The sequence below is a fragment of the Chanodichthys erythropterus genome, chromosome 22 (genome assembly GCF_024489055.1).
Source record: "Chanodichthys erythropterus isolate Z2021 chromosome 22, ASM2448905v1, whole genome shotgun sequence".
NCBI lineage: Eukaryota > Metazoa > Chordata > Actinopteri > Cypriniformes > Xenocyprididae > Chanodichthys > Chanodichthys erythropterus.
Window position 1 is genome coordinate 4544628 of NC_090242.1, and position 14264 is coordinate 4558891.

General features: G+C 38.8%; 1 protein-coding gene across 4 annotated transcripts in view; it reads left to right on the top strand.

The window, feature by feature from the left end:
* Positions 1-14264, top strand: part of cpeb4b (cytoplasmic polyadenylation element binding protein 4b) — a 41703-nt gene that overhangs the window by 1439 nt on the left and 26000 nt on the right. For all 4 annotated transcript variants that reach the window (XM_067376668.1, XM_067376667.1, XM_067376666.1 and 1 more), the window contains exons 2-3: positions 1-943; positions 14021-14111. The exon at positions 1-943 is cut by the window's left edge and continues 224 nt beyond it. In XM_067376668.1, coding sequence (XP_067232769.1) covers positions 1-943; positions 14021-14111 — 1034 coding nt within the window. The remainder of the gene's footprint in view (positions 944-14020; positions 14112-14264) is intronic.

Consider the following 14264-nt stretch of genomic DNA (forward strand, 5'->3'; position numbering starts at 1 on the left):
TTCGACCTGGCTGTTCCCGACGGCCGGCGCTCACAGCAACATGCAAGATGAAATCCTGGGCTCCGATAAGCCCAAAGTCCAGCAGCAGGAGCTGCAGGAGACCCAAGAGAAGCAGCAGCAGCAGCAGCTCTCGCCCGGACACCAGGAGAGCGGCATCATCTCTGAGCTGGAAAAGGCTCGCGCTGAAGAGAATAAAGTGGAGAGCGGGTCATCCGAGGGGACCAACGGCAAGGAGAAGCTGCGTTTGGAGTCCCCCGTACTGACGCCCTTTGACTATCAGGAGCCCTCGGGACTGGGCACGGCTGCCCAATCCAGCACCTCCTCCTCCCTGACCAGCTTCAACAACTGGTCAGCTGCTATCCCTGCCACCCCTTCCACCATCATCAACGAGGACATCAGCTTCTTCAACCCGGCTGCCTCAGCCAACAATGGCCCTCTGCTGTTCCAGAATTTCTCCCACCATGTCAGCCCGGGCTTCGGGGGCAACTTCTCCCCTCAGATTGGTCCCATCTCCCAGCACCACCCACCTCACCCCCACTTCCAGCACCCTCACAGCCAGCACCAGCAGCATCGTCGTTCTCCGGCTAGTCCCCATCCGCCGCCGTTCCCCCACCGCAGCGCCCCCTTCGGCCAGCTGCCGCATCTCTCCAACAACCTGAGCAAGCCTCCCTCACCATGGGGCAGCTACCAGAGCCCCTCACCCTCTCCTTCTTCCACTTCCTGGAGCCCAGGTGGGGGTTATGGCGGTTGGGGTGGCTCCCAGGGCCGCGAGTACCGCAGAGGCCTGAATGGCGGTATGACGCCAATCAACTCCATCTCCCCGCTGAAGAAGACCTTCCCCAACAACCACATGCCCCAGCAGAAGTACTCCCGCGCCAGTCCCGGCTTCAACCCTAAGTCCTGGATGGATGACAGCAGGAGCGAGAACATCTTCCCTTTTCAGGTGTGTGTGCTTTATTGACATGATGATTTGCCTCAAAAATAGGTAACAATAACCAGTTATTAATTGATAAATTAGCAAGGCAGGTTGACACCAAGGACGATAACTATGGTGATAATTCATTGCTGCCAAGATGGGCTTTTAATAAAATATGGTTTTGTAAATGCAGTAGAAAGGCATTTAAAAAAAAAAAAAAAGAAGAAGATGCTACTTGACTAGAGAAAATGAGAAAAAGGGCTTTGGCGTTCCCTTTGCCAAAAAGGTAGGGAAACTTCAGCACCCATAATGAACTGGACTCGATCCGTCTGTCCGAGAGCAGGGATATAAAAATGTGCAAGTGCAATCTGTAGTTTTTGTGAAAGCCTCAGAGATGTCAAAAGACTACCATTTCTGACAAATAAACTAGAATATCTTGGTTCAGGTAACACTGTTCATTTACTACTGATGCTGCAACAATACAAAGCTGATTGTAAATCAGTGTAGCTCTAATTCTTAAAGGGAGAGTTCACCCCAAAATAAAACATTTACTCATTCTCATGTTGTTCCAAACCTGTACGAGTTTCTTTCTTTTGTTGAACTCAAAAGAAGATATTTTAAATAATGTTTGTAACCAGACATTTGACGGGACCATTTGACTTCCATAGTATTTTCTTTTACCTAATATGAAAGTCAATGCCTGGTCAAATGTCTGGTTACCAACATTTTGTGTTCAGCAGAAGAAAGAAACTCGTACAGGTTTGGAAAAACTTAAGAGTAAGTAATAACAATTTTAATTTTTGGATGAACTATCCCTTTAAGGTGTGGTCATATTAGTGAAATTTCAGCAGGCGAAAATAGGTCCGTTGTCAATAGCAGAGATGTATGAAGCACTGCTCACAGCCAATAGCCAAAACCAAATAGCTGTCGATAGCTTGGTCAAAGCGGTGAATTTGCGTGACCAGCTTGAACGTGCAAAATCTTTTGCCCTCACGCAAAAATTTTCCTCGGAATTGACTGTATTTTGCCTGTAACATTTTGTGAAGCAACGGTAAATGTGACCGCACCTTAATCCACACCACAAATATAAGGCCGTGTGTCCACCAAAGCATTTTTTCTAGCAGCTATCATACTTTTCCAATTGTTTTCAATGGGAGTGTCGCAATTTTTAAACTCCAGGAGCGTAACGAGGCGCTGAGCGTCCTTTTCACGCCCAAGCACTGAGCGTTCTGCGTTTTTAACCAGTTGCCTTGAGTTGAAGAATGTTCAACATTGAGTAAAATGCTGCGCTCATCACTGTTACTTTTTAGCCAGCCGTCCAATCGGAGTGGAGGAGGGGTGGGGCAATACAACACCGACCAGCTGTAACAAAATTCTTGCTGTACAACGACATCAACCAGAGAACGAAACAAAATGGATGACAAATTAATATTACTGGTCTTCGGACATACATAGCAAGTACTCTACATTGTTTTGACATTTTTGGTCTGAAACAATTTATCTGCAAAATCAGTTACAAGTGCAACAGATATTCCATATCATAGCAACAAAGCGTCTCAACAAAAAAAAGGCATCTAGCTTTTTCAGCTGGCTAAAACGCTTTGGTGGACACGGCCTAACGATAACAACAAAGAGGAATGATATTGTTCAAATCACTTTTAGATAGGGCTGCACGATATATCGTATGCGATTGTCACGCGCATTTCGTCAGTAAAGCCGGTTCCCTGATTACTGCTAAATCACCATCACCTGCTTTCAAATGGAGCGGCATTTAATAGACAGAGCCGTAGATCACTGACAAGCTACGCAACATTGCGTTCATATCGCAGATGAATCGCCTTCGATAATGAACGCGATATTGCGTAGCTTGTCAGTGAACTACGGCTCTGTCTATTAAATGCCGCTCCATTTGAAAGCAGGTGATGGCGATTTAGAGGTAATCAGGGAATCGGTGCGTGGCAATCGCATGCGATACATCGCCCAGCCCTACTTTCAGAATGTTTTTTTTTTCGTTCCTGCTGATGAACAATAAAAACATTGACAGCTGATCATAATCCACACAACTTTAAAAAGCTTTAAACTTTAAAAAACAAAATTGCATACGCACTTAAAATAAACAAGTTATCATCCGTTGGTGTGGACCCTAATATAGTTATTGTTCTTGGTTTGAACTGGCCTTAACTGTGCCAAAATATATAAATTTAGTTTAAAGAATATTAATTATATTGTGAGAATAAGAGTTCTTTTTCTAATTTGAAGAAAATATACATCTCAGCAATTTCATGTAAATCTTTGTTTATAACAACTTAATTACAGATATATAATGCATATAACTTGTTCATATCAAGCACCCCCCACTCTCTATATAAAAGGTGTTGTATGTCTCTGTGCTCTCCCATTGGTAGTCGTCGCAACATGTCACGACTGCTCATTTGCATATAAGCTCATCTCATCTTTCTCACATTGCCAACAGTCTCTGTTGCTCTTGTCGCCGGAAATCGGCAGTTTACATTGAAAATGAATGATGCCTGGTTGCTTTAAAGCTGCAGTTGCTGTCAGTGTGAACTCCATAACATGAAGATCGTTTTGTGCATTTGCACAGCTCTAATTTGCCTGTTTCTGCTCTCTCATGGCACATTGTGACAAATTCTCCTTGAGTTGGGCCCAAAGCAACATGTGCCAGAGGCTTGGATGACTAACTTTGCTCTGCCTGTTTTGTTTTCCAAACAACTCTGTGAGATTTTAGTAGCTGACAACAGCTCAAAAATGTTGCCTACCACGACACCGTCTCAGATGGTTTGATGCTAATCTTACAAAGAGAATAACTGTAATGTAGACATTGTCTTTTTCACCCATTTGGTTATCTTTACATAAGCCGGTGCATTAATAGCAGCACAGATTTTAAAATGTCGGCCAACCTATTTTATTCCTGGTAGTATATTTTTGGCCTTGTGTCATACTTAAATGGAGCTAGATGCCATCTTTAGATCTGTTAAGGTGATATACAATACAAAAAATATTACGTTAAATTAATTTAGGCTGCTGCAGTAGTATGACAGGCATAAGTGTCTGTAAGCTGTACTAGAATTGGTCATGTTTGCTTAGTGTGTGTGTGTGTGTACACATGTGGTGGAGGGTGAAGTGAGGATTGTAAAAAAACCTAGATACTTGCACTAGAGCTGCACGATTATGAATACATTTAAATCAATTTTAAGTTAAATTTAATAATTTTTGTTTCAAACAGAGATCATTTTCCCCCAGTTCTCAACAGACAACTAAACAAAATAACATGTTATTTACTTGGTTCTGACAAAATGTTAATTGCTGCAGTCTATATAAAATGTTTAATTAATCTGAATTAATTATTAAAAAAAATAGTTTGATTCAATGACTCGCATTCAAATACTTCACTTGATTCTAGGGCTGCGTGATTTATCGCGATAAAATCGCACGCGATAAGGCTGTGATTTTTAAAAAAAAAAAAATTTATAATGCATGGCTTGTCAGAGCTGTACGGCTGTGTGATCAGTAGTAAATGCTTCTCCATCTGAAAGCCAGAGCGCGCTCTTGCACAGAAAATCAAAATATGCCCTGCAGCAGAAGAAGATAACGCGCCATATCGCTGAATAAACAGAAGATTGAAATGCTTTGATTAATTAAACATGACTAATAAACACACGACTGCCTTATTTTGTATAAGAAGCCACATCATCTCACAGAAGAACGCTCAACTGCCGTTATGAAGTGAGTTTGGAGTAAAAACATGTTATTAAATGTTGTCTTTTGTTGGACAAGATGTTAATAAATGCTTCTCGTTACTGAAAAGAAGTTTGACACGTGTTGCTTTTTCAAATGTACATTATTAGCTAATCAAACTCGTAGTTCTTTCAGATGGATTAACATTTGGAGCCATACTTCATTGACAAGCTGCGCAAAAAAAAACAAAAATCGCAGCCTTTGCGATTTCATAATCACACTAAGAATCGCGTTTAATGTTCAATGTTATTTTTTGTATCGTGTGATATATCGTGCAGCCCTACCTGATTCATTAGTGAATGAATTCACTTGATTCATTCATCAGCGTTTTTGAACGAGCCTTTTAAAAGAATGATTCAGTGACAAATACATTTTTAAGTCACTTGTCGCCACCTAGTGGTGTAACGATGTAATGATACAATCGTTATTTGAAGCTCCAAGCTACTTTCAAAAGGTGATTTGCTCTATTTTGATCACTACCTTAGACATCAGTGTTTATAACTGTAAACTATAAACTTTTATCCTAGTACTGTTAATATGAATATTTGTAACAGAAATAGCAATAGGCCTACTGTGTGTTGAAAAGACTGTTTGTGAAGCTGTTTCATACCTAATCCATGACAACTGCTCTCTCTGGGTCAGCTGCAGCGCAAACGCAGATCTGAATGTTCCGGTGTGATTTTTGTCAAAGGTTTAGTAGACACAGGAGAATCGTTGTCATTTAGGAAAGAGATTGTGTGGTTGTTTAAAACGAGATCGTGAACTTTTAATGATTAATCGTGCAGCTCTCATACCCTTTAGCAGTATTTTTTCTAAATAAAATGTTTTGTACTTAACCAATAAAGTAGGGCTGCACGATCTATGGTTTTAGCATCGATATTGTGATGCGATAGTCACGATGTCAAGTAGGCTATAGGGATCGTAGTTGATCCGTTATCCATACGGACCAGGACCCATGGTTCCAAATGCATGTGATTCCCGGATTAATTGCAAAGTTTAACCAACATAGACTAAAAGTTTATCATTTGTTTTAGGTCCTGTCAGTTTAAACATTCAAGCGATTTTAAACTGTTTAAACGCAAGAAGACGCGATTCGTAACTTGTGTGTTTTTTTTTTTTGCACACACACAGCAGCACAGACGGCACGTGGACACCAATTCCGTTCTTTTCCACCTCTATTTGTTCTTGAACAGAAAAATGCACTCAAAATTGTCATAATGCCTGTCTCGGCAAGTATCCTTGTAAACACAGTTGGTTATGTCGTAAGTGAACATAAACAACTGAAAAAGAAAAAGGATATGTATCAGAATATTGGATATGTAATTTTTTTTTTCTTAAAGTGACAGCAGCTTAATAAACCTGCTGTCGTCTGTCTTTAATGTTAATCAAACAACAAAATAAAGAAAAACAAAGCTTTAACAAAGATTAATTATATTTAATTCATACAGTGAAGACTATGCAGTGTTATTTTACATTTAATTGTTCAATTTCTTAATTCCTGTGCTCAATCAGTCTAGAATGATTCATTCTTTACAAATAATCTGGTGAAATGTGGTCATCTGATGAAACTGTTTCCATATCGCAAAAAAACCAAAAACAAAGCATCAGTATCGTGCAGCCCTACAATAAAGTGCAGGGGCCATAGTGTAATGTGAATATAGTCATGGCTAAATGGTGTTAGGTGTGACACACAGTGGAGTGCCTCATTGCCTTCAAAGGTAACATCATTATAAAATTATGGATACAATTTTCCAAATTAAGTGTCTTCCTTCTCCTAAAAATGTGCGGATTGATCCTGTTCCCCTCTCTGCTCTCTTGTCACTATTGGACTAAAAAAGACAAATTTAATAAAATTAAAAGATATTATAAATTTGATATGCAAAAATATAATGATATGCTATGGGTTCTTCACAGTTTGTAATTTTAACAGTAAAATGCTTTAAGAATGCTGTTTAAAAACCTGTTAATTGGTTTAAAATGGCAAGTTCCCTTACTATATACGGCGACAATCTGTAATAGATCTAACAGGACATTTTTAGTTATTTTACAGTAAAATACTGTTACATGTAAAGACTCGAGCTCAAATTTAATTCTGTGGAAGCTTGTTTTTGCCACTGAATTTTATAATTTTATAAAATTTATATATTAAACATATTTGTTTGAACAAAATGCCACCAAATGGAAACTCACACTTAAGGAATTGTGGGGTAATTTTGATTTTACTGTAAATTGCAAGATTGTTAAATTTGAGCTTGTCCGTTTAATTTTCATGTGACGTAGTCCTTGTATCTTGCGGTCATCCTGGGAAGTTCTTATTCATGTGAGGGGAAGTCACAATTACGACATCAAGTGTGTTCAAATAACTTTTGCCTGAGCAAGATACCTTTTCTACAATAAATGCAGCAAGATTTTCAGCTCTACTTGAACAAAATGATAAAGACTTTTTAAAATTTAATTTACGAATCAATTTTCTTTGTGGTGGCATGCATGTGCATTCAACTCGAGAATTCAATCTTTCTCGACATGACTTCAATGCACCATTGCCTCAAGTTTTTTTTGTCACAATCTTCATTTCATACACAGTGAGTGACATCGCTAGTGTCATCCTCTTGGTTTTTTAGAAGAATATTTGTTGGTGTTTTCCAGAATGCATTGTTAATAACTGCTTGCTATACCGCTACATTTAAAGATAACGGTGTCAATTCTATGGGCCATCAGTCCTCATTTGTGTCAGTGTATCTCCCTTTTCGCTTGATTCCAGAGAACAGGTGCCTGGCCCTTCCAGATCCTCTTATTGTGGTGTTTGCGCACAGAGCTCATCATCTGGTATAGAATCTGGGGTCAGCCTGCAGTTTTGTGAACTTGATGTGTTCTGTTCTTTGTAAAACCAACAAACTAAAGGTATTTGATAGCGCTTGGAACCTGTGGCTTCCACCGCTGAGAACAGGCAGCTCTTATTCGCAGCTATTTGCTCCAGCTGGTTGAATACGTGATGTGATTCCCAGCACTGCATAATGTCGCTGGAAGTTTCCACAGGCTCTGTGTACTCTCAGCCAAGAATATCTGATGTTTGGTGTGAAAGCAAAGGCTGTCTCCGGAGGGGGGGTATGACACACGCGCACACACACTCACATACACATTGACAGACTCACACGTGAACAGGCGCTGTCGAGATATGTAATTAAGCAGTTGCTCAAAGAGAAAATGAGAAATGGGATACGCAATTCATGATGGTGAAGATGTGACAAGGTTACATGATTGAAGACACTGTAAAGAAAACAGAAAAACAAATATGGCTGTTGGGAAGTGTCTTCTTTTTATCCAGTTGGGCTGTTGTATGCCAAAGGCTCAATTAGCGATCAAGCTGACATGGAGACATTTTAAAGCTGTTTGTTTTACTTGCAAGGCCAGCTTTTGATTGGCTATTGTCATGGAGCGCAGGTGCCCACAGCAAATAGTCATCTGTTGCTCGGCTTTATCGTAAAGAACAGAGGGTTAGCCAAGGATTTGACTGTGCAGTTGCCTAATATGACACGCTTTACATTTTACACTCCATGCAAATCATTCTTTCTTTTTTTAAACTCATGTATATGCCTTTCTAGCTTAATTCTGTAACATTAGATGCAGAGTTTTGTTACGGTAATGAGTAACGGTGTGTTTTTAGGGCACTGTGCAGTGGGTCAGCCAAGTCTTTTGTTGTTGTTGTTGTTTTTTTTTTTGTATATTCTAGCCATCATATTAACTCTATAATCGTCTTTAAAGTCTCTAATGATTGTGTGGGCTTCAGGCTACCCCAGCACGGACATTCATGGTCTTTGTGGTGTAGCTAATACAAAGGAAATGTTTTTTGGTATTAGACTCATTGGTGTTAGAACCTTAAATGCTTAAATGCAAAAATGAAAATTGTCGTCATTTAGAAGTCGTTTTGCATTTATTTTCCATTGTTTTTCTATGTAAACTTGCACAAGATGGATGCCATATGATTGGAATGCTATATTCCATGGTCACTGTATTTCACTTTTTTCGCTGCATGAAAAATAGCAGCGTTTTATTTTATTATTATTATTTGCATTCAGCTGATATGCAAAAATATTGGCTGAGTAAACTTGATGGTTAATTTGATTAATCAATCAAGCAATCATTTTAAATTAGGTTACATGGCTTACATTAACATTTTTTTTTCTTATTCTCAGTACAACAGGATTTTAGATGTACATTTGAGAGCAGTAGCAGCAGTGCCACCAAGTTCTACAGATGGTGGCACCAGCACCGGATTTGGTAGCACCAAAAGTAATTAATAATTATAAATAATATACATTTTAATATTACATGTTTTGTTTGTTGGAAATGCACATTTGGCAGTAGCTTGAGCTTGAGATGCGGAGGTAAATTTATTTTTATTAACAAAAACATTAACATCTGTAAAAATGGTCATTTTTATATGTTAAAATCTAAACATTCTTTTAGAATTCTTCTTATTAAAACTGGTAAAGTCATACTTTTGTAGATCATGATAACCACAGGTTTAACCACACAAAATACCTCAAGTCCTACCATGCAAAAAGTAACTATATGTTTTATATATTTTGGTAGAACAGCCTAAACGCATTTAGTATACAAATTGATACATCTTAACAAAAAAAAAAAAAAACCCTGTAATTATATTCCATTACTTCTCTAATACATGTGTTCATTAATAATAATATAATAAAATTTGTGACGATTATCCCACATTTCTGCCACAATACCATGGTTACAGTTAGTGTTACTACAGTAAATCCATGGTAAATGTTGGTGATTTGTGGGTTGAAAAGCCTTCTAACTGGATCATTGTGGCACAATTTTTCTCCTGTTTTCAGCGTCAGTGCTGTAAAAGTCAGCATCTGGCTTTAAACTAGTTTAAATCACAGTTAGTGTTTTGATTTGGAGAACTCTGCAGCTAACTCGAATGCTTCTCAGTGGATCTCACAGTGCGGTTCAGTGGTCGTATGATCGAGACCATTCGGCAAGTGAACGCATTCACTATAGCTTGTGCTGTCTTTTGAGCCGAGCTGATAAATGATCTGTGTGGTGCGGTTCAAATCGAGTAGTGCTGTTTCGATTCACTTTTGGTTAAAAAAAGGTCCCAAAATGTGACCATTTAGTCGTAGTCTAGAGCACTATACAAATAAATGGGCTTCTGTTGAAGGCTTATGTTTTTAGACTAAACTGCTTTAAAGGGCAATTAAAAATTTAATTTGTCATTTACTCATGGTCATGTTGTTCCAAAACCAGTAATGCTTTGGTTAATTTTTAATTAAACCTGAGAGGTTTCTGTACTACAAGTGAAATTCCAGGTAACCAAAACTTGTCTTTCTTCGCTTTATATGATAAAAGTAAAAATGTAAACACTCATACATCGAGCACAATACATATGGTGAACATGGATGCTTATGTATGCGTCACATGCTAGAACAAACCATCACACACACTCATGTTTGGCTTTCCATGTGATGTGCTCTATATATGTGTGTCGAACGTTGTTTTAGATGTAAATAAAAGCTTAAATTAAATCTGCTAATCCTATACAGTGATCGAATGTCTTCACAAGACTTGGATTAAACTGCTCGATTCATATGGATTTCTTTACGACACCTTTATGACCTTTTTGGATCTTCTAAGTTTTAGTTACCTGGACTTTAAGTGGAGAGACAGAAACCTCTCAGGTTTCATTAAAAATATCTTAATTTGTGTCTTGCGTAAATGAATTTTTGGGCATATTATCCTTTTCATGTTTCATATAAACCTTCAACTCTGAGATCTGAAGTTGTATTTATTTATTTATTTTTGGAATGGTGCTGTAGTAATTTACTGTAATAATACTGTAGTAATGACATTTTCAGTTGTCAGTTGAAAACCAAAATACAACTGTATTTTTTTCATATTGAAAGTGCTCCAATAGGAAAAGGTTTGCGATAGAGGTATGGCCATAACGGTCATGGTTATTTGACCATCTATCTGACCAAGAGCTCTTTCTACACTTTAATTACTTTATCAGCAGAGTCAGTTGCGCTCCCCTGTGGAAAGTTTCCATACCCCCTGCCTTCCCAACCGTGTGGAAATGCCAGATTAATAGGCTTTAGAGTGATTTGATGTGGAAGGCTTTGAAATACCTTGTGCTGCAACAAAAAACACAATGTCAAGCCATTGCCGCTCATTCTCCCCCTGCCCCCCCTTTTCATTAGTTTAGCCGTGACATTTCAGATTAATGTCGTTCCTAAAAACACCCGTAACATGCCACACTTAATCACTCACATCAGGGAGTTCCATCAAGGTCCCTTTCTGAAAGCTCACAGTAGACTTTTTCCTGTATCGCTCGAACTATGATGACCTGAAAACATGCCCCTGGTGGGTAAAGGCCTTTGAGTCAGCAAGCCCTGTGCACGGTCTAATTATAGTTAAACCCAAAATAGCTCTCGCATTAAGGAGCGGGAAATGCTTATTAACACCTTTTTAATAAGATGTTGTGTATAGGATGCAGCTTGTCCAGGTTTTGTTAATGGTGGCTTCAGTCTTTATGGAGTTGGTTCTTCATCAAAGGGCTCTCAGCAGAGTGTACTGTGCGGTAATTCTGAAGACGGCCTTTGGCCTGCTCTCATGTTCTGAATCAGCGCGTCAGCTCTGTGCTGTGGCATAAGTGCCCTGCGTGAGCACACGGCCTCTCTAAGCTGAGGGGGATGAGTGGTGCTCTGAAGATCCCAGCAGTTGCCAGATCTGACTGAGCACGAGCAGATTGTACCGTTAATCTCGGCACCATCTAGTTCAGATGGAGGTTGTGTTATGTTGGAGCTCAGGTACACCACGTTAGCTATTTATATAAATAGCCTGCTGAACTTGGCTGCATCAAATATGTAGCAGTGAGCAAGTTTCTTGTGTTTCAAACATTTAAAAAGGTGGCATTAGTGTTGTCAAATATCTATTTCGATATGTATCGATCCTGAAGTATCTGAAACGGTTCCAATACTTCTTTTCTGCAGTATCGACACACCGATACCAGCTGCGCGTTCTTGCTCTTTTCTGACCAACGGCGAATTTAGTTTGATACACACCCGCCTCCTGTCACTCACCCATCTTATTCGCTTCGTTTGAATAGAGCTTTTATATTGCACATACTTTTACTCATTACTGCAGGTTTCGTGCTCACACCAAAAGCATGCATGCCATTGATCTATATAAGTGGTGTGCACACAAAGCTGCATCTGAAACAGCTTGTGAGTACCAAATTGAGTTTTTTTTTTTTTTTTCATGGCGTATTGTTTAAACGGTCAAATATACACAACATTATGGGCAAATCTGGGCAAAAGTCGTGTAGTGTATTAAAGCATTAAGGGGCAGTTCACACAGAAAAGGTTTTTGCATTCCACTGCACTGCTTTTTTTATTGTTTTTTTTTTAATGTAAACATGTACTAGAAGAATGTGTTTGACTGTTGCGTCCAAGTCTCGTGTGTGACACAGTGATCTAAAAATGCGGTGCTCACATTAAAACAAAACAAAAAAACCACATGTCTAGACCTTGCTGTTTTTTTTTTTTTTTTTCATTCCACTGCCCTGCCCTGTGTGAACTCCTCATTTAATGGGATAGTTCACAAAACAAAAATTGAAGATTTTTTCATTCTTTTCACACTGTGAGCCTAATGCTCAATTCTGATTTATTGTTCAGATCCAATTTTTTAAAAAATTTTTAACTGACCCGCGCAAAAGAATGATAAAAAGACGTCAGGCAACACACTGTCACCCGAACATTAAAGTAAGCGATTTTATGTTTATTTATTGTGTGATCTGAGAATTGTGACAAATGACGATCTAGAGACACGAGGCACATGAATTCCAATATGACTGTTCAGATTGAGGTCACATTGCCTCAAAAAACATCTGACCTGTATCGGATTTAGGACCACATATAGATGTGGCCCAAATCAGTATAGAAAAGATCAGATTCTTTGTGGTTTGTGCTGTTCACAATGTCATGACAAAAACAGATCTGAGTCAGATCATGAGCAAAAAAAAAACAACAACTTTTACCTGCAGTCTGAACTTCGCCCTACTTACCTTCATGTCATTTGAAACCGGTTTGAGAGAGTCTGTTTTTTAAGCCAATTGGGCCCTCTTGACATTCATTGAAAGGACAAAATTGTCTTTAACAGAAGGAAGGAAGTCATGCAGATTTTGAACCACATGGCGTGTGATGAATAATTGATGATGAAAATCTTCATTTTGAGTGAAGTTTCCCTGTATTGGTGCAGACATTTAAATGTAACTGTCATCCATTTAAGTGCTGAGGTTTACTTGCTATGCAAGTACTTGCTTACTTGTTTACTTGCTATGCAAGTATGTCTTTCTGACCTTCAAAAAACAGGAAGACCTAGATTCTGTTATTGTTTGCTTTTGGTGGACAATAGAATGAAGAATCTTGAATCTGTGGTGTTTAATACAATCCTCACTTTTTGAGATCAGATGACCTCTGATCCAGTTTAAAATGCACAATTGTGCTGAATCATCAGATAAAGGGGAATATCCTAATCCATTTAAAGTATGAACTCTCTTTATCATTTATTGGCCTTGTCCAACAGTTATCTCCTAATTTTGATGTAATACTTTTTTCTTTAAACTTAATCCAATAATAAATCCTGTAGTTTATCTGGTAAAGGGTGACGTTAGTACTGCCATTAGTTTCCAGGGATCACACACACTTAGTCATTTTGGATAATGTCAAATGCATATATATTAGCTGTTAAATTATTTTGATCTACCTGTGGTTTTCAGGTTCTGTATTGAACCATTTGTCATGTAAATAGTGAGATTCAGGTTTTGTCGCTTTGTAAAAGATGACTTTCTCCCTTTTTAAAATGACGGAAACCATTCAGTCGTGCAGATGGTTTGGTTGTTAACATTGTTTTTTAGTCATTGTAACCCAACAATATAAACCCAGAGGTACCGTCAGTCAAGTGGAATCTTCATTGCTAGTGTTTTTTTATCATGCCGCTGTGCTTTCTCAGCCAGTTTTTCAACCTTTGTGTTTATAAATCATGTCAATCATTAGACTTGTCACACAGACATTAGCCACATGATCTAGGGGTCAAGTGAGTAGTGAGCACCAAATTGGATTTATACATTGGTCTAGAGCCTCTGTTGAGCCTTTCATTTGTGACTTCCTTTCAACAGGATATAGTTCTTTGAGAGGAACAAAAGCACAACAGCTTGAACTCTATTGTAGATGAAAGGGATACTCCCGCAGAGCTGAGGGATATGAGAAATGCCTTCGTAGTTGTCTTTTTCTTGATACTCATCCTCCTTTTCTCCCCTCACAGGATCGTCCCCGTTCATTCGATGGCTTCAACATGCATTCTCTGGAGAACTCTCTGATTGACATCATGAGGGCTGAGCAAGACACTCTGAAAGGTAAGATAAGAATCCACGAAAGGAGATTGTGTGTCAAAATACCGTATTGATGTCCAGAAACCTTTGTCCCACTCACGTGGTTTAAGTTGCATTGCTCTCTCTGTAATCAAATGGAAACTGGCTTGTACTCCAGTAAGGGGTCGTTCACACAGA